This window comes from Muntiacus reevesi, chromosome 1 (assembly GCF_963930625.1).
Source record: "Muntiacus reevesi chromosome 1, mMunRee1.1, whole genome shotgun sequence".
NCBI classification, from domain to species: domain Eukaryota; kingdom Metazoa; phylum Chordata; class Mammalia; order Artiodactyla; family Cervidae; genus Muntiacus; species Muntiacus reevesi.
This window is the reverse complement of record NC_089249.1, coordinates 221,937,171-221,961,709: the sequence shown is the minus strand read 5'-3', so window position 1 is coordinate 221,961,709 and position 24,539 is coordinate 221,937,171. Positions and strand designations below refer to the sequence as shown.

The 24,539-nt window shown below is 56.2% G+C and overlaps 1 protein-coding gene across 6 annotated transcripts; it reads right to left on the bottom strand.

Annotated features, from left to right (window-relative positions):
* Window positions 1–1,892: 1,892 nt before the first annotated feature.
* Window positions 1,893–20,776, bottom strand: DAZAP1 (DAZ associated protein 1). 6 transcript variants are annotated; one of them, XM_065918492.1, is made up of 12 exons: window positions 20,550–20,771; window positions 14,255–14,295; window positions 13,609–13,775; window positions 13,263–13,328; window positions 11,832–11,942; window positions 10,994–11,042; window positions 7,981–8,063; window positions 5,684–5,837; window positions 4,836–4,865; window positions 4,589–4,729; window positions 3,813–3,989; window positions 1,893–2,599 (listed from the first exon to the last, which is right to left on the bottom strand). In XM_065918492.1, exons 1-12 carry the CDS (start codon window positions 20,576–20,578, stop codon window positions 2,427–2,429), a joined length of 1,221 nt encoding a protein of 406 aa, XP_065774564.1. In that variant the 5' UTR covers window positions 20,579–20,771; the 3' UTR covers window positions 1,893–2,426. The 6 variants fall into 6 exon arrangements, with proteins under 6 accessions (XP_065774564.1, XP_065774565.1, XP_065774569.1 ...); XM_065918493.1 differs by having other exon boundaries at window positions 11,832–11,939; XM_065918497.1 differs by having other exon boundaries at window positions 20,483–20,770.
* Window positions 20,777–24,539: the final 3,763 nt, after the last annotated feature.

Below are 24,539 nucleotides of genomic sequence, written 5' to 3'. Positions count from 1 at the left end.
AGGGAGCACGGAAGAGGCAGACCTGTAAGAGACAAGGTCATACAGATATCTGAGCCAAGAGGGTGGGACACTGGCTTTGCACAGATGGTTAGAAATGGCATCCCTGATTAGAACCTGCAAGCCTTTAACAGACAGAATTATATAAAGTGTTAGGTTTGCAACACATAGAGGGGTGATATATCTAACAATACCGAGAACAGGACAAGAGACAAGAACTATATAGGGGTTCAGTTCAGTCAGTCGTGTCCGACTCTTTGTGACACCATGAACCACAACATGCCGGGCATACTTTGTCAATATTCAGTGGAACAGTGTCCATCCGAAGGTGATTCTGGTACGTTAAGCTGTGTGTTGTTCCATGATGTCAGCAATTCCACTCCTGGGTGCACAGGAGTGCACCCAAGGAACTGAAAGCAGGGACTCAAACAGATTTGCACATGCCTGTTCACAGCAGCATGATTGACAAGAGGTGGAAACAACTGGTGCCCATCCATGGATGATGGATAAAAAATGTGGTTCGTCCACACAGCCTTTAAAAGGAAGGACATTCTGACACCTGCTACAATGTGGATGGACCTGGAAGACATCAGTGTGAGAACCCAAACACAGGACAAATACTGCATAACTTCACTCAGAAGAGGTCCCTAGAGGACTCAGACCCATAGACAGAAAGTAGATCGTGGGGGGCTGGGGCTGGAGGAGGGTGAGATTTCAGTTTGGGAAGATGAGAAAGTTCTAGAGATTATGGTGGGGATGGCTGCACAACAATGTGACTGTGCGCTTAATGCCACTGAGCTGTGTGTACTTAGAAATGGTTAAAAATGACCAATCTTAAATTTTGTCATGATAAGCAACCAAACAGGTGCATATGGTACTCTAAAAACCTCAAAACTACAATGAAAAAAAAATCATTGAAAGAATTAAAAATCATTGAAAGAATTTTAAAAAATCATTGAAAGAATTACACTAGAAAATATTCATTTAATGCAAGAAAGCAGTAGTCTGAGGACTAAAAGAGATGTGACATGTAGAAGGAACAGGAAGAGGGGCATTTTGGGTCTAGGGGAGAAGGTGCCTTTCTCCCCGGCTCTCTGAGCTGGTCTGTTGGTTAGGGCAGGGCTTTCTGGCTATTTGAGTTCATTGCATTATCTCCAGTCAAGCACACTGGAGCCATCTAGGACATTCTCAAATAACTTTTCCCCTAAAATCTTGCTTGCAGTGAAGTGACAGCCCCATCCTTTCACATGGCAGGGGGAACTCTGCAGGTGGGAACTCATCCCACCCCACCTCCCTGCCCCCAGGTTCCTGGCCCACCACCACAACCTTCACCTCCACAGGCAGCACCCCACAGGCCCCAAACTGGGAGTCCCACCACCCCTGCCCACAGCCAATGCCTAGAAAGGTGAGCAGCCTGCCTGAAGCCACAGTCCAGGTGTCACTTCCGCAGGGGTGGAAGGGACCTGGCAAGCCCCACCCAGATCTGTCTAAACTCCTCTTCTTTGGCACCCAGCAAGTGGCTCAGTGGACCCCAGCGCCCAAGGCCCCTCACAGGGTGTCTGCAGCTCTGAGCAGGCCCCCAACCCCAGGCTCCAGACCCCAAGACCCCCATACCTGCTGAGGAGTACCTGGCTCCCCGCACGGGAAGGGGCTACTCCCAGCAGAGGGAAAGACGGACACAACGTGGGTTTCTAGTCCAAACGCACTTTCTTTATTCAAACTGGTCAGCGCGGATGCCCTGAAGCCCCGAGCACGGGAGATGGGCCAGCCTGGCCCCCTGGTTCTGGATGGCGGGCGGACACAGGCGGGAGTGGCCCCACAACGCACCTGCAGATACAGCCAGGCACGCCAGTCGACAAAAGCAGAGAGGAAAACAAAAAACAAAACACACTCAGTAGATTTTTTCTTTATGCTCCCAGAGTTTCTGGACCAAGTCCCAACCCTCAAAGCCAGGAGCGAGGGACTAAAAATGCCCCTCACTTCCACCAGTGCCGACGGAAACCCTGTTTTAAATTAAAAAATAAGCGAGTATACATCGTAGAAAATTTCTTTTAAAAATCTCACAATTTGTAAATGTATATTTTTTTCTTTAACATAAAAGTTTACAATATACGGTAAAATAAAGGCTCAGGAAAATAATTTCCAAAAAAAAAAAAAAGGAAAAAAAGAAACCTGAAGTTTTGAATTAAAGCTGAAGAATTTTTTTTAAACCCTGTTGTTGAACCAGTGACTTTTTTTTTATTGTGCTGATGGGTTAGAGAAAGAAATATATTTAAAAACCTCAGTCCAGGTACCCACAGCCACCGCCAAAAGCCTCCCCCCCTCCCCCCACGGTCGAGTCGGTATTTCCACCAAGTTTGTGATTGTCACGAGTTCACAAGTTTGAATCCTGGTCTCAGCCGCCTGCCGTTCGCAAGGAGGGGCCGCGGCTAGCGTCGGTAGGGATGGAATCCTTGTACGTTGTGGTTCTGACCGCGTCCAAAGCCACTTCCGCCAGCGGGGGGACCCCCTGAGCCAGGCACCGAGGGGCCCCCGTAGGAGGGGGGCTGCTGGCTGGGGTCTGAGAAGCCCTGTCCGAAGCTGGCCAAGTCCTGTCCGTAACCTGCGGGGAAGAGCCCGGTGAGCTGGGGTGGGACCCGGGCAGCCATCTTCACAGAAAGGAGAGTAACTCCGAGACCCCTTCCCCCACTTCCTGCCCTGTCTTGGGGCTGGGGGCCTGCGGCGCACCCTCGCAATTGGCGAGGCCTTCGAGCTTGGAAACACAGACACCTGGCCAGACCTGGGGGACCACGGGCTCCTACAAAGTTTGTTCTCCAGTGGAACTCAGGGTGGACGTGGCAGATTCCAGGATTTGAAGAAACATTACAGATCAGGCTGAGTTGCAGAGCTTGGACCCCAACAGTGCTGCTCCTCCTTTGAGCAGGGCCAACCCGCCCCACAAGGCCCCCCGGGTCGGTGGTGCCGACCGTGGGGGCAGAGCTCCAGGGCCAGTGGGGTGGTGACCAGTTGAGATCCTCACCCTGGCAAGGGCCCGTCCCCGAGGGCACCGCCGAGTCCACCCCCGCCCAGAACGGCAGAGGAGGTGCCGTCCGTGGCCCGGGCTCAGGCAGTGGGGACCATGGAGGAGGAGGCACCACCTACCTAGGCCACATCACTGCTCAGCCTGACCAAAAGAGTGTAAACAAAGTGTGGGCCGAAGCCTGGCGGCTCTGGAGAAGAGGTGCCCAGGCCTGGCGAGAGATGAGACCAGGGTGACTGCCCCGGGCGGCCTTGGCAGAGGAGCAGGGGGTGGGGGGCACATGCTTGCTCAGTCGTTCGTACACCCCCCCTAGGGGTCAGCAACACTGCACCCACCACCGTGGTGATCTGCTCTGGGTGAGGCGAGAACCCACATGACCACAGCCGGGCAAGGCCCCGAAGGCACAAGAGCCCGAGATGTGGGGGTGCTGGGGGGGCATCTGTTCAGCACAAGAGAGCCCCATGCCACCCCACCCCCATTCGAGCTGCTCTCCCGGGCCGCAGACCCTGGTCTCCAACACCTACTTGGTGAGCACCCCTTGGTGAAGCTGGATGCCCACTGACGCCGCATGGCCCCCAAGCCCACCCTGCATATGGCAGATCCAGACACCCACGGCGCAGGCCCGCTGGGGCCCCCACACCCACAGGCCCCGACACAGGTGCCGAGTCACGAACGCTCCTCCACACCAGCACCCTGGCCAAGAGCCCACGTCAGGCCTGCTCAAGTTTGGGCCCTACAAGCAATCCCACAGCCTGTGGTACCCACCCCCCAGATGGATGGGGAGCAAGGCACTCACCATACTGGCTGTACGGGAAGTCGGGCTGGGCGGTCGGTGGTTTGCTCATGTCCGGGGCAGCCTGAGATGGAGGTGGCGGGAAGGCTAGAGGTGCGGCCCCGGGAGTGGCCGGTGGTGGGGGAACCCCCGGAGGGGCAAACTGATCTGGTGGGGGAGGTGGAGGTCCGTAGCCGAAACCTATGGACAGACAGGAGACAGACACAGACGCGGTGCTCACACTCTTCAGCCGCCAGGACCGCATGTATCCACTGCAGCTGCCCAGCCTGCAGCCCAGGGAACAACCCTACTGGGCAGACAGCGACCAGCCAGTGGCCTGGCAGAGTGAGTGGGGCCGCGTTCCAAGCCCAGGGTCCCAGGAGGATGGGAAGTGTGAGTGTCCATGAACAAAGACCTGCTCTTTCCTAGTAGAAATGAGTGACCTAGGGCTGGACGGGAGTGGGAGCCTGACTTGGTTGTCGGGTGGCTCCCATGCCATGGCAGGGCTACAAAACTGCAGTGTCTTGGGTCCCTGGTCACAGATGGCCACTCAGCCCAGGGTCGGAGAGGGACGGAAGGGGGAGGACTGCTCCTGCCAGCTGAATGACATGCCCCAGCAACCTCACCTGCCGGCCCAATGGGGTCAATGGGGACACTCCTCTTTTGGTGGACACAGGTTGCTGGGGACAAAGAATCCAGCCGAGTGGACAAGGTGAGTCCAGCCCTCACCTGAGGTGTGGGGAGCCAGCTCTCTGTGCTGATATGCCCCAGGCCCACCCCCACGGGCCCGAGGCACTTACTGAACTGTGGGGGCGCGCCGTAGCCCTGGGGGAAGCCCTGGGGAGGCGGGAAGCCTCCAGGAGGGGTAGACACAATGTAGGAGGTAAAGGGTGGGGGCGGTGGGGGGGCTCCTCTTCCTGCGGGGGGCGGTCCATAGCCACCTGGAACACAGCATACAGGTGAGGCAGAGAAGCCCTCTTTCCCGCCTGCCCTGCCCCACCCTGCTCAGATCCTGCTCTTCTAGGTTTTCTTCCAACAGGGACTTACCGATCGCCTGTCCTGCCGGCACCCACATTCCTGCAGGGAGACAGGGGGGGTGGGGTGTGCCACATCAGCACCAGGTATGGATTGGGAGACCCTGCCCCCCCAGGGGACCCAATTTCCTGACACATCGCAGGTGCAGGGGGAAGATGTCAGAGCAGCTCCAGGGACACCCAACGGGGAGGCTGTCAGCCAGCAGAGTGGGGACTCGGGGTGTCCTCCGGCCAAGTGCTGGTTCTTTCCCTGCGATGGGCGTGAGAGCATCCAGTCTCACTAGCTGGTTTCCTATAGCTGTGGCTCATTTTGCAATAAAAAACACTTTTAAAGCCAGCTCTGAAGAGACCAGGGTGAAGCTCGGAGCCAGGCAGAAACAGCTCTATAGCTCAGGATACTGGTATTCTTCCTTGGACGCTGGCCCTTCTCTAAGTTTCTAAAGGGCATGGAGGCTCCTGGCCATCCTAAGTGGTCTGTAAAAGGTCCACCCATGCTACATGGCAAGCCCAAAGCCAGGGGAGCTGGAACAGACCCAAAGGGCCCATAAGGCAGGGCTCATGTTTCCTCCCTGCTTCTCTGAGGATACAAGTGGAGCTCTGAAGACAGTCTGACCCGCCCACGTCCACTCCAGCCTCAGTGCTTGCCCTGGGGGCAAAGCTGGCTGCTGGGCATGACCCCTGACCTCCCTTGGAGGTACTGCCCCAGCAGCCCTGGCGCCTGGGGGTGGCAGAGGGGACAGACCCACTCGGCCCCGGGCGAGGATGCTCCTCCGTTCTGGCTCCCGTATCCCACATGGCCCACCCAGGTGCCAGAGCTGCAGGAAGCTCCCGGGGCTGGTGGGGGGCAGGCAGCACCCTTACCTTGTGGGCCATATCCCTGCTGCCACGTAGGCGGGGGCTGGCCTGCCCAGCCATTGGCGGCATTGGGCACGACCCGGCTGCCCCACTGGCTGGCACCTGGCTGTCCCGGCGCTTGGCTCTTGCTGTCCCGAGGTTCGGCCCGTTTAACTTCCACCTGGACAAACCAAGCTCTGATTTAGGGAGACGTCAGGGGTCTCAAGCCCCCTTCCCTTCAGACACACCCTCAGGTAACTTACGACTACACTTAGCATCTTATTATGACTTAAAACTAAATACTTAACTATAAACCTTATTTAGACTAGTAACTTTTTTCTTAAAAATTTTTAATTTTTTTGGCTAAAAAAATGTTTCTCAGGTACAACAGATCCAACTATAAAACATATAAGGCCCCACCCACTGCAGACAGGGCTGAGGACCAAGAGTCTGCAGAGTTCTGTGTATGACAAGGGGTCTTTGGGTCAAGGTAAGGGACAGTATAGGCCCAGGGACACAGAGGCCAGGCTCCTCCCCACAAGCATAGCCCTCCTCCTGGCCGCTCCGGCGGGAAGGCCCTCTCCAGAGCCCCCACCTGCCTGCGCTTCCAGCTCATACCTGAGAAACACAGTTGGTTTACTTAGGTTTTGTATTTAAAATGTCTAATGGAAGATAAAAGACTTACCTTCCCCAGGCTAACGCTTAAAGAATCTCAATTAACTCAAAATAATGTCAGAGGGGATGGATGTGATAAGAGAATCTTACATTACATCTAACAAAAAAGTAAACAAACATGCAATAAAATGGACATTTGAATCAGTAAGCAATCTTCATACTGTGTTAGGTCAGCAGCCCAGGAGCCTTCCCTTTTGGAGGTGCCAGGAGCCACTGCATGCGGAAGGCGGGCGGAGGACCAGGTGCCCGCCCTGTAAGGCTGCATGCCCCCCTTACACAGCCTTTTCAGTCTGGGCCAACAGACAGCAGACCCCCAACTCCAGGGCTCCATCAGCACTCAAGAATCCCCAGGTGCTCTTGTTTGTATGATAAATTTTAATGAGAAAGAGACAATGAATTCACTGGAGTCGTCCTTGGGGTCTCGGAGTCTGACAAACATTGCGTATTCAGAACCCCGTCAGCTTGGCCTAACCCCTCTCTGTAAGAGGACAAGGAGAGCACAGAGGCACAAAGACCCCGCCTTCCGATGCCCCAAGGACGCTCCACAGAGGGGAACAAAACCCCTGTTAGCTCGGGGCGGTGTGACAGCAGGACATTTCAAAGAACTCAAATTAATGAGTCTTCACACTTTCCTTAAGGGAATATGGTTCCTGCTTACAAAGCAAAGCAGCCCTTGTGATTAAAAAAAAAAAAAAAAAAAAATCTGCTCTTCCCGGCCTGTACTCAGGTTTTAATTACAAGTGGGCCCCTGCCCTTTGAGACAGGGCTGAGGCTGGACTCTGCCCCTGGGAGCAGACCCCGCCCTGAGGAGGTCCTCACTGCTCCCCAGCTGTAACCATCACAGGACCTTGAGCAGGGTACACAGACACCTCGGAACCTGCATGACTGCACGCACCCCGGATATCTACATGCCAACCCTAAACTAGCCATTGATAAGCGCCTAGAACAGCCTGTGTCTTCTGCAAAGCAGGTTCAGGTGGAGCTGACCCAGCTGCCCCTCTGTGATGCGAGGGACAGAGGGGCCACCCTGGGCCATGTTCCCTCTGTGTCTCAGTTGATGGGGTGGCCGGGGCTCTGGCAGAGGGGACTGGGCTTGCCTCAGGGACGAGGAGCCGGGGGCCTGGGGGACGGGGTGAGGAGGAGTCAGGCCACTTTCTGAGTTTCCCTCCGAGGCAGCAACACAGTATGAAGATGAAACAACCAGAGGTCACTTGACTGCATGGAGTTAAGAACTACCAGGAGCATGTGGTCGGACCGAGTTCACAGTAAGTGACCCAATTTGGAAACCAATCCTTCAGGATGTTTACGTTGCCTTCAGTTTTACACGGAACCAGTTCTCAAAGGTTTGCGGCCTGGCACGTTCCGGGCCGGCAAGGGACAGTCAGGGAGGGGACACACATCTGAAGGAGAGGTCACTGAAACCAAGCCTGAGGCAACCCGCGACTTCACTGGACGCAGCCCGCCCACCCCCCCGGCCATCCCCAGAGGCTCTAGAGCCAGGAGCTCCTGAACCAGGTCCGACCCACAGAAAGGTCCCAAGACCACTCGCCCGGCCCTTCTCCTGACAAGGGATCTCCTCTCCAGTGAAATCCCTAGGTTGCCTAAGACTTGGTTTGGTCTTAAGGTAAAATAAAACTACAACTACACACTTTTTTGCCCATGATGTCGTGAAAATGCATGTTGACAGCCTGGTCCACTGATTGTTCGTCCTCGAAAGTAATAAATCCAAAACCTAGCCAACGACGAAGAGTGAATCAAGGTAGCAGGGTGTTGTGACACAAAACAGGATGATGAACAGTATTAGGGACGGGCCGAGGGATCGACCAAGGGTTTCAGCGAAGCTGGTGTGTGAGGCTGCAGGGCAAGAGCTGATCTCAGCCCAGACGCTGGGGCCAGTTATAAATCAAAGACGACCTTGGGACCCCTGGGCGCATCTTAGCCACCATCTGGACAGTGGGGTAGTGAGGGCCCAGCGGGCAGGCAGCCCCAAATATGTTATGGGTGCACTTGTGCTTTTCTGAAACCCAGGGTCCTCCCCCTCGGCTGGCAATCGCTCGGCAGCTAGTGCTGACAGCAGCCGTACACTGCTCTAGCGTTAACGGAGGCACGTCTCTACCACAGTGAGAGCCTCGCCAAGCTTGCCCAACACTGTTGGGTAAGCCCGAGGAGTCCTGCCCAAGTACCATACGTATGCACACAGTGTCTATATCTGTACATATCTACGGACTAAATACACAGAGATACAGGCCACAAGGGGTTCCAGCAGCTCAAACACTGCTGTCAGCAGCAAGAGCAAGAGGCACCATGTCATCAAAATGACAATTTTAACGGGAAAGACAATTTAGTGCTTCCCAAAAACGAGAGTGCAGTATAAACGAAGTTTGCCGGTCTGGTGGGCGGGCCGCCTGGCTAGCCTGCGTTTCCAGCCCTCGGGCTGCTGTTCGTCCCCGGGGACCCATCTGTGCTGAGCACCAAGACCACTCTTGGCAGCAACTGCCAGAAAACCCCGCAGAACAAAGGACAGGCCAGGGAAGGGCTGAGGAGGGTCAGAAGAGGGGCGCAGGGGAGGGACGAGAGTGCAGGGGAGGAGCGGAGCTCAGAGCTTCCAGGGATGTGGACACAGGACGGGGCAGCCCTGGGATCCCGGCCTCTCAAGCTGAACAAAGAGGGATGTGGGTCCACGGTCGCAGGGACCGTGGGGAAAGACTCCTGGCAGAACCGAGGTGGGAAGAGGACAAAGACGGGGAAAAATAGCAGCTTAGCTCAGAAGTGTGGGCGCCAGCCTTGTGGGGTGGGCCAGCTTTCTAGCACATACGTGTGTCCAAGCATGACACACGCACACAGCCTGAGCCCGCACACCACATGAGAAGAAACAAGAGACAGACCAGAGAAGACAGGCCAGGCAATGGGAATGTGGGGGGTGGAGGGGCAGCGTGAGGGAGCAGAGGCAGAGCCAGGTGCGGGGGGATCGAGCCCTGGGAGGGGCACGGATGCTCAGATGGACTGTGCGACAGGGAGGGAGGGGGAACAGGGGCTGCACGGAAGGCTCAGGAAGAGAAACTGGGGACAAGCTATCTGGGGCACCTGCTGACCAACTGCTGCTCCTGGTGTGGTGCCCACCCTCTGCCCACCTAGCACTGGGGGACCCACGGGGACTCGCTAAGGCCCACGGCTGAGGATGGCAGGACCCACACAGAACGCGGATACGCGGCTCAAGCCTGGAGTGCCCTCCTGCCAACCCCTCCTGCCCAGACCCCGCCCAGGCAGCCCAGCGCACCCCGGGGCCCAGGCCAAGGATGGCAGGCAGCCCTGCAGGGGATCTAAGAGCAGCCTCAGGATCCCATGTCCCAAGATGCCCCAGAATCGGAGGCAAGTGGTGGAGCACAACATGGGTGATGAGCGGCATGTGAGAAAGTGAACGTTTTCTCCAAGTGCAGGAGGGTCTGAAGCCACAGGGCTCGCGGTCCTTAGAGTGCAAGAGGCGGTGAGTCGTGGGGAGGGACCCCGGGGCGGGCCCTCTAGGGATGCGTCTGTCTGTCAAGAGGCGACATCACCGCTGAGGAAGCGGAACAGAAACACACTGAAACTTCGTTTACACCCCACTGGAGCAAAGCCCGCTCCCTCCTCTGACTGCGGGACTGGCCTGTACCTGTGTGATATAATTTAGCACCTGGAGAAGAGAAATCTAAAGAGATATCGTTAATCACAAATAATTCACAGAGAGAAAAGGAGAAACAACTTACTTAACATTACTGTACTTTTCTATGAAAACACTTAAGTGCATCACTAAGCAAGTACGTCTATGTAAAGTTAAGACTAAGACTTAACAGCTTAATCAACATGAGGTGAAAGTACGTTACTTAACCATGGAGGGAGAGGAGGATGAGGTTCAAATGGCAAACTATTCTCCAGCATGGCGGGCGCATGCTGCGGGCGCGCGGCTGGTGCAGTGCCTCCAGGGGCTGGGCAGGGGCCGTGGACTGGACGCACTGGCTCACGAGGCCGGTCCAAAAGCGGTTCAGGAACCAAAACACAGAGGCGGGGACAAATAGCAGCAGCCAAAAAAAAAAACAAAAAAAAAGGAAAAGAAAAAAAAACCAAAGGGCTCGCAAATTGGGTGCCCAGTGTCCCAGCCTTGCAAACCAATGTGGCCGTGCAGGTGTGGGCGACTGGGGCAGCTTCGTGCCCTCCTGCCTGTCCCATAGACTTCAGGAAAAAGAACAGGAAAACAAGAAAAAAGCATGGGACGCACCAAAGAAACTCCACGTTCAAGCTGAGCTGGGGGAGACCTAGCCTGACAACATGAAATGAAACCCCCGACTTCACTGAGTGAACTTCAAATAGGAGATGATCATAATTGAGGAAGTTCACCATTTAACAAAACCACTCATCTTTCAGGACACGCTTAAAAACAGAAACCATGCTGAAATTCATGTCAAGTTGGAAAAACTTCCAAAGAATGAGCTTAAAAAACAAAAATGAAAGGACCCCAAGACTGTACCGCCTGACCTTTGGAAGCAGACAGGCCGGGGCTGCGTGGGAAGGACTACGCTAGTCTCGAGTCGCCCTGTGCTGAGGCCAGGCTCGCTACAACCACCACCTAAGTGTGAAATAGTTTGCCATCTGAGGGGGAAGGATAAGGACAAACTCGATCTCTTTTACCTCGAGGCCTCTGCTTTTCCGCATCGTAGATCATGACCACTTCTGTGACCTGTAACAGAGACAGGCGTCTGAGGGCCCTGGTCGGCAGGCAGCATGTCTGCCCACAGCCAGGAGGTCCCGAGGCAAAAGGCCCGCTTCCTGGGGTGTGAGACCCTCAGGGCCGCGAGCAGGCCGAGGGGTGCTCATAGGTGGGGCAGGACCAGTGGTGGGTCACCAGGGGCCCAGGGCTCCATGTGCCAGGACCTCCCACTCAGGGTCAGTGCCCCTGGCCTGGCTGGGCCCGCATGTTCCCCACACTCCCGCATCATGCACTGCAACACGAGTTCCTTGCCAGGCCCTGGGCACACATAGGCGCCCCCCAGACAAGCACACTGCAGCCAGAGAACACGTGCCGAGTGGAAGCTGGAGGTGACCTCGTGCCTCTGCTTAGGACAAAGGATAGCCTCCCTTCCTGACATCTGCAGGCCCCCAAGGTCCTGCCCGCCTCCTGTCTGCCTTATTAGAATTCAGTTCCTATATAAGCCCCGGTGAAGTTCTGAAAGATTTTAGTCTCTTCTGGAAAACAATCCCCTCACACCCTGTCCTGGGGCGGGTGTGTGTGTGGGCAGGGAACGGGACCCAGCCATGTCCAGCACTTCTCCAGACGCGGTCAAGTGCTCTCGACTGCGGGGTTACAACCAGCCAAGGGCCTCCTGGGGGGGGGAGCCGGCCCCGTCTGCAGCAAGCACTCCCACTCCTGACTGGCCATGTGGGGTGCTCTGAGCCGTCTTGCCTCCCCAGGACACAGGGCTCTGCCACTCCCGCCCCGATCGCGGCTGTGGGCAGGGTGAGGACTCACCACTCCAAATTTCTTGAAGTATTCCCTGAGCTCTGTCTCACCACAATTGTGAGGAATTCCTCCGACAAATATCTTATTTGATTTACTGTTATCGCTCCTGGGTCCTTTCTGCTATTTCAACAGAGAGAAAAAGGTTAGTCCACATGGGGAACCCTCCAAACACACCCCGCTATACAGAGCACAGTCCCTGAAGGCAGACCAGACACCGGAGGGGGACCAGAGAGTCCAGGAGAGCCTCACAGGCCAACAGGGCCCAGGGGCCCAAGTGCCCCAAACAGAGTGTCTCCAGCTTGGAGAATGAGCAGCGGGGCCTGCACCAACCCCACTGGTGACCAAAGGTTGGTGGGAAGTTTCTAAATTGAGGACAGTTGCCACCTTCTTCACCTTCAGGGCCAGATCCCGCCCTCTGAGGACAACCCCTGAAGCTGCCTCCCCCAGGCACCACAGCTGAGAACTCAGCAACTACGTTGTTGGGGGGCCGTGGGCAGGGGTGCTGGTGGTGGGGACACTGGCAGAGGTGGGCAGGCGCGCACACACGCGCGCGCATGCATGCACGCACACATACACCGACCTCCACAGTCACAGGCTCTGCATCTGGGATTCGACCAACCATGGATCAAAAACACTTGGAGAAAAAGAAGTCCAAAGTTTCAAAAGCAAACCTTGAATTTGCCACACGCCAGCCAGCAATTTACACTGTATCAGGCAATCCGAGTCAACTAGAGTCGATTTAAGGTGCACAGAGGATGTGCGCCGTCATAATCATTTTGTAGAAGGGACTTGAGCGCCTACGGATTTTGGTCCCCTTGGGCGTCCTGGCCTCAGTGCCCACACAGCATACAGAGGCACGGAGTGCAGAATACTGAAGGACCTGGGCAGTGTTTCTACCCAGGTGTTCGCTGCACCACAGTTTCTGTGTTTGATGTTTCCTAGCAGACTCAAAAACACACACACCTGGTCTGAGGCCCTGTCTACCATCACAGCTGGGAATCCTGCCAGAAATGAAGGTTCCCAGGTCCTAGCCCTCAACAGCACCAATCTACCATATCTGGTAGGGCTCTCCTTGAGAACGGAACACTCTGGTGACAGCTGGCCAGGTCCTGGGGGGCACAGGAGGCTCAAAGGGTCCCCGAGGTGCGTTTTAAAATAGACAGGCCTCAGCCCTCGAGGGGAGCAGTCAGCAGAGCGCTGAGTGGGGGCAGTGGGAGCAGTTGGTATGGATGAACACGAGGTTCCTGACAACAAACAGCCAAGAGCCATGGATTCTTAGGTAGACTAATAAGATACTTCTTGGCTACAAGATGAAAAGCTCCCAGCACTGAATCAATCCAAGTGCTCAGGCTCAGCACCACACGGGAAGGCCTGCTGTTGCTCAGTCGGACTGAGCAAGGGCCCCAGGGAAGCATGCAGGAGGGGGCCCCAGCCCCTTACCCAGCCTTCCTTCGGCCGCGTCCTCTCCGGCTGCATCCCCCGAGGCGTGCATGGCTTTGGGTCAATCTGTCGAAAGTTTCAAAGGACCAGCTATTAACAGGAGGCTCGTTTCCCAACAAGAGGGGATGTCGGCAGTAGAGTCAGGGATACAGGCCCATCAGGTCGCCCGGGCCACATCCTGGCCCAGTATCCGGTCTAAGCGCAGAGCTGTAACTTTTTTTTTTTGGAGCTGTAACTCTTGTAACCCAACCCCAGGGGAAAGCCATCCTTGGCACCCATGCAGTGCTGGGGCACAGGGGCACCAAGCAGGAAGGCGGCAGGTGACTCCTCAGGGCCAGGCACTCACGTTTCGGCCATCAAGGGTGTGTGGTCTGCTGGCCAGCACCGTGCCCACGCAGTTTGGATCTTTGAATTTGACAAAGCCAAAGCCTCGAGACTGGTTGGTCGTCTTGTCTTTCATGATCACGCAGTCCACGACCTCTCCATACTGGGAAAAGTAGCTGCGCAGCGTCTCTGCTCAGAGGTCAGGACACACACAGCCAGGCGTCAGGCAGGTCACAGGTTACTAGCCTGGCAGCCTGACCTGGAGAGTGTGCAGCCAGTAACCTTTACACTGGTTGACTTGCTGACGTGGGGGCGGCGGATAGGGAAAGGGGGAAGGACAGGTGCCAAGGAAGGGAATATGCACCACATCTCCCCGGGAAGGAGAATGAGCTGCCAAAGGAGGGACACCTGCAAGGCCTGAGGCTGAACACAGCGACCACCACAAACACCTAACTCTGCTGGCTCCACCTTCAGCCTTTGCCTTCAAAGCCGGTCTCCACCCTCCCTGACCAGAAGCATCAGCACAAGATCAAGTTCCAAAGCGCTGCCCCAGTCTACTCCTAATCAAGTGCCCCCCGCAACCCAGACAGTAAGTCAGTCAAGAATTGAAAAGCTAATTCTCACAACTTGAAGACAAGGTCACAAGCCCACAGCCCATCTGCACTTACCTTGGGTGGTGCTCCAGTCAAGACCGCCCACGAAGAGCTTCCTGCAATTCAACAAGAAAACATTCAGGGTCAGGAGGGTTCTGTGCAGGATGTTCCTAGCGGCCCAGTGGTTAGGACTCCGCACTCTTACTGCCAAGGCCTGGGTTCAATCCCTGGACAGGGCACCAAGACCCCACAAGGTGCATGGCACGGCCAACGGCCACAGAGGGATCTGCCTGCGGGGCTGCCCATCGGGCTCACCCTAGGGTGGTCACCTGGGGGCATGGCCATGGTATGGCATGAAAAATGCCACCGGAATTTGCCCAAACGGCCAGAGTATGAGTCACAACATCCAGAGCTGCACACAAATTTTGACCTCAACCACAGTAAGAGACTGCCACCTCCAACCCTGCCAGTGCAGGAGTGGGATCACGCAGCCCCTTCCCAACTGCTCTGCAAACACCGAACACTTCAAGGTCCACATCTGAGACCCCATATGGCAAACTCAAGGGGCAGCAGCGGTGGGGCTTTAGGAGAAAGCGGGGGTACCCAGTATATGGGCATGAGTAAGCACCATCCATCGCTGGGGAGGCCCCTGCAGCTCAGACTCAGCCAAGTGGCTTAGGCTGTACTTTCAAGCCAGAGCCCTACTATGTGAGAGGAAAATACTGGTGGCCTCCCTGAAGCCACCATTCCCAGAGCCTCCCTGCCTGGTGTCTACACACCTCAGGTTGGGTCCAGAACCCGGGAGCCCACCAGTGCGTGCCACGCTTAGGCTGGCTGAAAGGAGAGATGCTCTGGGCTGTGGGCTCCAACTGGGGCAGGTGTGACCAGTAGGCAAGGCAGGGCACTCTCCATCCTGCCTGTTGCCCCAGAAAAAGGAGTGAAACTGGCACTCTCAGAGTGGCACCTAGGCGCTATCTGGTCCACAGCCAATCCCCCCTTGGATCATAGCCTGGAGACAAAACAGCCCCTTGAGGCTGGCTGCACTGAGCACCCAGAACCAGCAGCCGGGGCATAGGGACAGACCCACCAGGGCAGTGGCTTCAGCTGTACTCAGGGGTCCCTCCCACTGAAGCTTTCTCCCTGGGGGAGAGAGACTCAGGGTAGAAGAAACAATTTTCCCACCCCACTCGGGGTGGTAGCCCCTCACGCCCATATACATTCAGGGCGCGTTCCTGGATTGAGGCCAGGGGGCTCACACCCAGCCTCCTGACCATTCTGTCCGTCCCCTACACACCCCTGGGAGGTCAGGCAGGCTCCTTCTGCTCCCTAAGACCCTGGGGAGCATAAGTCCCATCTGTGCCCCCCTACCCCAGCGCCTGACACCAAGGCGGGCAAATGACAGAAGGACTTGAGCTGGCCCAGGCTGGTGTGGGCCGCCTCTCTGCTCAGGCCTTTGGCACAGGCACAAATGGGTTTGCTGTGGAAAAGCAGCTTGGAGAGTAAAAAAAATCTTGAGCATCCTCAGAACACTCAGGACAAACCCCAACTGAGAGGAATACCTGCCTGCTTAGCCTGCATCTGACCAAGATGGGAAGGCCTCAGTGGTATCCCTCCAAGCCACCCAACCCCCCGCTGCTGCAGAGGGTGGAACTGGTCTGACCAGTCCAGGCTCCAGCCTGTGTTTAAATTTCAAAATCAGACATTAGTGGAAAAAGACGAGAAAGGCCATCCTCTGTGCAGCTGACAACACCGGAACTCACACTGCGAGTTGGTCAGGGAGCCAACATGGACTTTGGGGCTTTCTGATGCTATCACCTCACTGGGTTTGGAAAACAGGACACAGTGGAGTGTCCGCAGAGGGACGCTGGCCCACCTGAAGAGGGCGGGGGACTGCACTTCTGTTCCTGTCACTGCTCTGCGGGCCCCAAGTTACAGAAACTAGAAAACTAAGGAAGTGCCAGGGCTTGGTTGGCACAGGACACAACGTGGGGATGAACTGCAGAGCCCAGGCCCAGCATTGTGTTGGGGCTTCATCTATTTTCTCTCCTGTTGCTCCCTGTCTGCAGACAGGAGGTCCTAGGAAATCTCACTGATCCGTGGTGGCGGGGGCGGTCTCAGGGGCACTGGGCAGGATGAGCCGGACACACCTGCATGGGAACTGGCCTGTGCCCACCCTCCAGCCCAGACTTGCTTGGCACCAGGTGACCTGAGGCCTTCGTGGGCGTTTACATGCAATTCAGCAGGTGAAAGGATCAGCTAACCCTGTGTGGCTCCCTCTCCAACGCTGCCCTACTCTGAAGAATGTCATTCATCCCTCAGCTGCAGCTGAAGCTGGGGGCCCCCACAGACCCTGCACCCCACTCCTCCACCCCTGGGACTGGAGACAGGTAGTCTGTGATAAGTGCAGGCTCCTGGGCCTGTACCCCAACGGTAGAGGGGTGACCGGGTGGCAGGCTCTGGGCAGCATGCCCCGTCTTCTGCCTGCTGACCTGAAACCTGGTCCTGGATGGCTCCTGAGGGCAACCATGTGCCACTTATGCCAGAAAGTCAGCCTTCAGGGGCTTCCTCAACCGGGTTGCCTACAGCAGGCGCCACCCGGTGGACGGCAGGCACCACCAGACGGAGGGCAGGGGGCTGAGGCCAGGTCCATCACGTGAACTGGCAGGCCCTCTTCCTCTACAGCCTGTGTTCACGCCTTCCTGCAGCCAGGGGGCCATCCTACTTTGGGCCCTCTGTGACAGACTGGATGTCCGAAAACAAGGGGTGATGCGGGGATCTCGCCCCACAGTCTGGGCTTTCCTTTACCTGCAGGTGAGATCACCTCTCGTGGACTATGGGGACTGCACACAAGAGACCCTAGCCTGGCCTTCACTGGGTGCCCTGAAACAGGACCAGTGTGTTCTCCCCGGCCAGAGCGCTGCCCCCCGTTGACAGTGACCTCTCACCAAAACCTGGCCACAGCACCACTCCCCAAGAGGAAGCACTGCAGGAGCATCAGGGGTGCAAGGTGCAGCAGGCCAGCTCACCAGGAGTGCAGGCTCTCCACTCTAGCTCAGCTATGCCAGGAGTGACCTTGGCCAGGTTCCCTGACCCTCCTAAGCCTCAGTCTGCTCTACCAAGGAGGCTCTGCCCCAATGTCTGGAACCAGACAGGGATCAAGTGGAACAGCCCCCAATCCTCACAGCCAACCGTGCAGGTGTCCAAGCAACCCTGGACCCATGTCCTAGCCCCCAGGAGCAGGCGGCCTGGACACATTGGGAACCAGGTCTCAAAAAGCACTCTCTTTCAAACAGGAGACCTCAACAGGACAGTCCTGCCTGCCAGGGGAATCAGGCCAGGGATGTTGTTCCACCCCGCAGTGCCCAGGACAGGTCCAGAACGCGAGACACCTCCTTCCCACCACAAGACGATCCCCCACCAATGGGTGCTCACTCCCTTAGGCCTTGGCAAGCCGGCCTGGCATGCTCCAGGTCCACACTCTGTGACCCAGCCAGAGCTCCACACCAACCACTCCACAGAGAGCTGGCCCACGGAACTGTCGGCTCGCCTTTGGAGCCCTTGGAGCTAAGTCACCTGAGCCCTACATGGCATGCACCTCCACCCACCTCCAGCCTTTGACTACTCGCTCCTCAACTTGCCTAGGTCTCTCTCCCAGAGACCCACATCCAGTGCTGCTCCCCCCACAGGTCCCCCTAAAACCCTCTCCTCGGACACATCAGGGTCCTTCCTCATCAGCCCACAGGCTGCCAGCAGAACTGCATCTACCAGATGAAAGCCCCACTCACTCCTCTTTGCCTCCACAACCTGTCAGCTCCAGAAACCTCAGTCGGAAGACCCTCCTTCAAGTTGACTCTCCAAAGCCATAGCAGAGACCAGGCTACTGCACCGACGGCTCCCTGCGAGGCCACATGTAACAGTGGTTACTCCCCCGGCCCTTTGCCCTGAGACCTGCCCTGGTTCTACTCTGGCCACCAGGCCATTGTGACAACCAGGATGCTGGAAGCCCAGCCCATCACGTCCAGATGCAGGGAAGGTCTGCCTTCAGAGACTCCAGTGCAGAAGCGCAGTTCTCCAGTGGGGTAGCACCCACGCATCACACACTTCCTGAGGATGTGGGTCCCCATCCAAGAGGGGAACCGCCCCATGGCCTGTCAACCTCCCCCCAAGAGCCACTAGGAGGGGCTGACTGGACACCACAGTGAAGGCAGTCAGAGAAGACGGAGGGTGCCACCAGTGACCATTCAGACCGTTATATCCCCACAACATAGGCGATTGCTTCCTCTGAGCACCATGTGGCAACCACCCTGAGTGGGCAACTGCGGTCCCCCCACACACGAGAGGGCCCATGGTCAGGGAGCCAGCGAGGTCACAAGTACTGCACTGGAACAGCCAACAGAACAAGGAAGTTAAGGTGGACCTGCACTCCCCATAGTTGCCAGAAACAAGGCTCCCACAGGAAACAAACTGAGCGATGCTGTGGGGCAAAGCGATGACCAGTTCCTGGGACACCCGAGATCTACGGCTTTAGAAGTCAGGTGGCCTGGCTGGATTCGCTGGGGTGCCGGGGCAGGGAACACAGCCAGGCAGGTCCCTGATCTCATCCTGGTTCTGCTACCAACTCTGCGGCCTCTCCAGGTTGCCCGTGGGTCTGGAGTGAGTCTACAGTACAGAGGATGGGACCTTCCAGAACCAGTGGGGATCCTGGCTCTGCCCTCGCCCAGGGGCTGGTACAAGCTGTAGAGGGAAACTGCCAGGGAGCCCAGCCTATCTCCTCAAGAACAAGAGGCAGGTCTCCCCTCCAGGTCTAAGGAAGTCAGGAAAAAATCCGTTTGGCTGAGGGAGACTGCTGGCCCCCCTCAAGTCCGGCCCTTTGGGCTACAACTTTCATTCTGCCCACAGGCTAGTTTCCCATCGGAAGTGCTGCAACTTTTCATTTACCCTACACACAACTCAGACTGCCAGGGCCTGCACCTCTCTCAAACAGACCAGGCTAGAAGCTAAGTGCCTTCTTTCTGGTGCTCAAAGAGCCCTGGGGACTCTGGATCCGGGACCCCACAAACGCATTTTCTGTTTTCTGGTGTAACCTGCTGCCGAAGCCTGGCCAGCCACCCAACGGCAAACAATGACTTACTCACCAAATCAAGCGTTTTGTAAACACCGCATCTGTTCAAAGCGAAAGGAACTCAGAAATGTACACAAGGCCACGGAAACCCAGCCCAGGCTGTTTTGCCATCTTCGCAAAAAGGATTTAACTGTAAAATTATGCTGATACTGTACGAGCCAGCCTCTGCAAAGAAAACTAGACCAAACCCCTCGACTAGGGCAGAAATGGATTTTCTGGTTCCTCTGGGAGCGCTTCCCTGCTCTCCCGCTCGTTTAGCATTAGGCAAGGCTATAATTAAAAGCGAAAACTTAGCTATAACAAACCTCCTCTCACTAATAGCTGCACCAAGGAGAAGAAAGACCTCAGAAGCACCACCGCCAGTCCATCGCCCAAGTTTCCAGGTCTCTATCTCAAACACACCTATGGGGCTTAGATGGGGGCTGAGCAGGAAGGGGCCCGAGCAACATGAAAACAACAGTTGCAGACACCCGATCAGGTGGCGCGGAGGCGCCGAGATGGTGGACGCTTCAGGGTGCTCGGCAAGCAGACCGGGGACCGGCCCCCATGACCTTGGCCCTCGGGCCCTCGGTTTGCAAACCTTCACTTGGTAGTGGAGTGGATGGTGGAGGGGCCGCCGCTGTGAGTCCTGGGCGGCGGCAGCACTGGAACCCCCCGAGACCGGGCCGCCACGTGCGCTGAGCCGCCAAGTTCGCTCACGGGCTGGGGGCGCCCTGGACCCCCCAGGTTCCTGTTCGAGGTCCCCGAGGAAAAACACGGGCGCGGGGAGGCTTCTGCCCCCCGCCAGTGGGAAATACAGGCGCGGGGGCAGACAGGATGCCCCGGACCCCCTAGGTTTCCGACCGAGGGGCCCCGACGGTAAACTCTGGCTAGGCGGCGGGGTCTCCCTCAAGTATTAAACAGTGGGGACCTCCAAGAACCCCCAGGTCAGGTTCGGGGTTCCTGGTCAGGAAGCAGCAGGGCGCCTGGACCTCCAAGACTCCTCGGATTCTCCGGTTGAACCTCGGGGTCTCCGACCACGAGGCGGCGGGGAGACCCGACCCATAGGACTCCCTGGACCCCCGGTTCCTGCTCGAGGTCCCAGGCCACGAGGCAGCGGGGCGCCCGGAACCCCAGGGACCCCCGGCCCGTCGCGCCCCCGGACCCCCGGCCGCCGGCTCGGCGCGGCCCCGCGGCGTGACCTTGACGGGCCGGGCCGGTCTGGGCGGGGGCCGGCCGAGGCGGCGGCGCGGGCCGGCGCGTCCTCACCCGATCTCGTCGGCGCCCGAGTTGTTCATGGCGGCGGCGGCGGCACTCGGAGTCCGGGCCCCCTGGCTCGCTCCCGCCTCCGGAAGGTCACTGGCCCCGGCGCCCTCCCCACAGCCGCGGCCCGGATCTGCGCAACGGCGGCGGCCGCGCAGCCTCCTCCCCTCAGCGCCAACGGTCACCGCGCGCCCCCGCGCCCGCGCCGCCGCCCTGCGCACGCCCGAGCGCGCTCCCGCACGGGGCCTCCGGGGGCGGGGCCAGGGGTGCGCCCGGGTGCGTGCGTGCGTGCGTGCGGCGGGACCCGCGCCGCCGCCGTTCGGCCGCCGCGCTTCGGCCTTCTTCCTCAGCGGCTGCGAGCGTCGCCGCGGGCCATGCTGGGAAGTGGAGTCCCGCGCGCCGGCTCCGACCCCGCCCCGCGGAGGGGGCGCGCGGGCCAAACTACGTGCGTGCGCGTGCTGAGAGCGTGTGTGCATGCGCGGCGGCGCGGGGCGCGTGCGCGACCGGGCGCTCCGGGCTAGGCACTGCGGGGCGCAGGCGCGGCTGCGGCTTCCTTGTTCGGTCTCGAGTGGGGGCCGGCGGACGCGGGTGGAGTTAGCTCCGGGTGTTGGCCACGCTCTTACGCAGCCAGACCAGACCGCAGGAGGCGGGAGCCCTACGTTCAGCTCCCGCGCCTCAGCTGCTCCAGCTGCCCCGGAAGATACCGACGGTCAGAGAGGCTGCATCACCGGCCCAAGGTCACTCACTCAGGGGAAAAACTAGAATCAAACCCAACAGTTGGCTGTAGATCCAATGATTATGAAAACACATTGAGCCCCTGCCATGTGCCAAGGATGGTCCTGCCAAGGGGTGGGTTTCATCCAGGGTGATTGAGCTTCCTCTGGGGACACTGAGCCATGTCTGGAGATACAGTTTTGCTTATCACCACTGGCTGTGGGTGCTACTGGCACCTAGTAGGTGGAGGCTTGGGGTGCTGCTAAATACCCTACAATGGGCAGGAGAGTCCCCCAACAAAGAATAATCTGCCCACCGCGTCAACAAGGGAGGTGGAGCAACCCATAGACCATGATATGATAAAAACTGACCTATATGCTGTTGTCAGATGGTGGTTCCCGCTGCGTAGTGACTTTTCACTCACTTTCTCAGCCTCTTGGTAGCCTAACAATATAACTGATTCACCATAAAATCAAATGAACTGTGAGGAATGAAGGAACCAGGTGTCAGGCCAAGAGTATAACATAAAACATTATAATACACCTCACTTAGGTCACTTTACAGTTTGCTAAGCACGTTGGCATCATCGATTCCACGGGAGGAGGGTAATTTATCAGTCCCCATTTGCAGGTGAGAAACAGGCTCAGCGGAGGGGGAAAGCTGTGAGCTCAGGTAGCGTCAGGGAGGTGTTCTGTCCTTCCCCTGGGACTTTGCAAAGCTTTTCAGGTCAGAAGAAACCTGTAACACTTGGCAGGAGTGGGAGGAGCATGGCCCAAGTGGGAAAACAGATAGACACGCCCTAATGCACACACCCCACTATTAGAAGATCAGAAAATGGGAAACAACCCGTGTGTCCATCCGGGCTTCCTTGGTGGCTCAGCTGGTAAAGAATCCGCCTGCAATGTGGGAGATCTGGGTTCAATCCCTGGGTTGGGAAGATCCCCTGGCAAAGGGAAAGGCTACCCACTCCAGTATTCTGGCCTGAAGAATTCCATGAACTGTATAGTCCATGGGGTTGCAAAGAGTCGGGCATGACTGAGCAACTTTCACTTCACTTCACCTGTCTGTCCATTGTTGACTGGATAAATAAACCACAAGGGTGTGAATGAAATGCATAGGATGTGGTCAAATGAAGGAAGGCAGACATAAATCACTTAAAATAATGTACTTTTAGGGACTTCCCTGGCAGCCCAATTGTTAAGACAACACTCCTCCATTGCAGGGGGCAGGGGTTCAGTCCCTAGTTGGGGAACTAAGATCCTCCATGCAGCAAAATAAATATATAAATAAAAATAAAAACACAGACATTTACCCAAGATAAAACAAGCAGCCATGTACCTGTCACTGAAACCAACACATTTTAGCATTTTTGTAACTTTTGCTTCAGATCTTTTTAAGAGATGAACTTGACAGCTTGCTTTTCCCTCCTCCCCGTTCACTTCCTTCTTCCCACCCAAGGGCGAACAGTGAATCAAAAACAGGTATGTGCACACTTTCCTCAATCTAACTCCTAACATGGGTTGGTTTAGGCATACCCAATACACAGAATATAGGTTTTGCCTTTTTTCTCAATTGCAGTAAAATATACTAGTTACCATTGTAACCATGTATCAGTACAGAGCTCAGTGGCATTAAGCACATTCACACTGTCATGCAGCCCCTCCCTCAATCATCTCCCGACTTTCTCATCTTCCCAAACTGAAACTCTGTCCCCATGAAACACTGACTTCCCATCCCCTCCCCCAGTCCCTGGCCCCACTATCTACTTCCTGTCTCTGGATCTGACACTTCTAGGGACCTCCTGTGAGTGAAATCAAACAGTGTGTGTCCTTCTGTGTCTGGCTTCTCTCACTGAGCATCATGTCTTCAAGGTCCATCCATGTGGCAGCGAGTGGCAGCACTTCATCCCTTTTCATGGCTGAGTGATAGTCCCCCGTGTGTCGAAGGACCACATACTGTTTATTCATCACCCACTGACAGACACTTGGGTAATTTCTACCCTTTGGTTATTGTGCATAATACTGCTATGAACGTGGATGTACAAATGCCTTTTTGTGTGTCCTAAGTCGCTCAGTTGTGTCTGACTCTGTGCAAGACCCCATGGACTATAGCCCACCAGCCTCCTCTGTTCGTGAGATTCTCCAGGCAAGAATGCTGGAGTGGGTTGCCATGTCCTCCTCCAGGGAATCTACCCAACTCAAGGATCAAACCCACGTCTCTTATGTCTCCTGCATTGGCAAGTGGGTTCTTTACCACTAGTGCCACCTGGGAAGCCCACTGGATCCATTTAATTTAAAAACTATATGTAACATTGTGTACAGAGAAAACATATGGCATGGACATTGCCTGGTTGAGGAGAGACCTGGACAGGGGGCAGGGATCATGGGGATTTTGTTTTGTCATAGCTGCCAGGTGACATGCACTTATTATTTATTTCTGGTCCATCCCTCAATATGCTTTGAGCTCTGGTTGGGGCCAGGGCAGGACCCCCGGGGTGAGGAACTTGATATGTGCTGAATAACTGGGTGACTTTCATTTTTCAGGAAGGAGCTGCGGGCTGCTCTGGAAGGAGGCTTGGAAGCTTTCTGTTCAGGGCCACACAGTAAATGTTTTCGGCTCTGAAGGTCCGTGGCAATGACTCTGTGCTGTTATAATCGGAAAGCACCAGAGTTTATATGGAAACGAATAGCTGTGACTATCAACTTTATAAACAGCCACACCAATGTGACTGTCATATAATTTCCATGTGTCTCAAAATACTTTGATTTTCATTCAACCATTTAAAGATGTAAAAAAAACATTCTTAGCTCACGTACATCCTTGCCTGCTTAGTCACTCAGTTGTGTTCGACTCTTTATGATCCCATGGACTGTACCCCACCAGGCTCCTCTGTCCATGGGATTTCCCAGGCAAGACTACTGGAGTGGGTTGCCATCCCCTTCTCTAGAGGATCTTCCCCATCAGGGATCAAACCTGTATCTCCTTTGTCTCCTGCATTGGCAGGCAGATTCTTTATCTACTGACGCTATAACAAAACCACAGAAAGGGGGTGTGACCCGCAGGCCAGAGTTTGCCAACTCTATAATGTTGGAATGTTTTGTTCAACTGTGTCACCTTTCTAATCAGAAAATAAATATTTTGCTTCTTTTAAAACATCTTTGAAGACTGCAATCTGGAGTCAGGTACACACCTGTTCCCATCCTCTCTGCCACTGATTCACTGTGTGTCCTTGAGAAAGTCACCTTCTTTCTCTGAGTCCAAGTCTGCGAAATGCAGATAACA

What these genes read in the sequence shown, in the direction of transcription:
- DAZAP1 (XM_065918492.1), bottom strand. Translation starts at nt 20,578, where the DNA reads ATGAACAACTCGGGCGCCGACGAGATCGG. An exon ending in TGACTGGAGCACCACCCAAG is followed by an intron (nt 13,776 to 14,254) that starts GTAAGTGCAGAT and finishes ACCTCTGAGCAG; the next exon opens with AGACGCTGCGCAGCTACTTT. An exon ending in GCCGGCAGGACAGGCGATCG is followed by an intron (nt 4,730 to 4,835) that starts GTAAGTCCCTGT and finishes GCTGTGTTCCAG; the next exon opens with GTGGCTATGGACCGCCCCCC.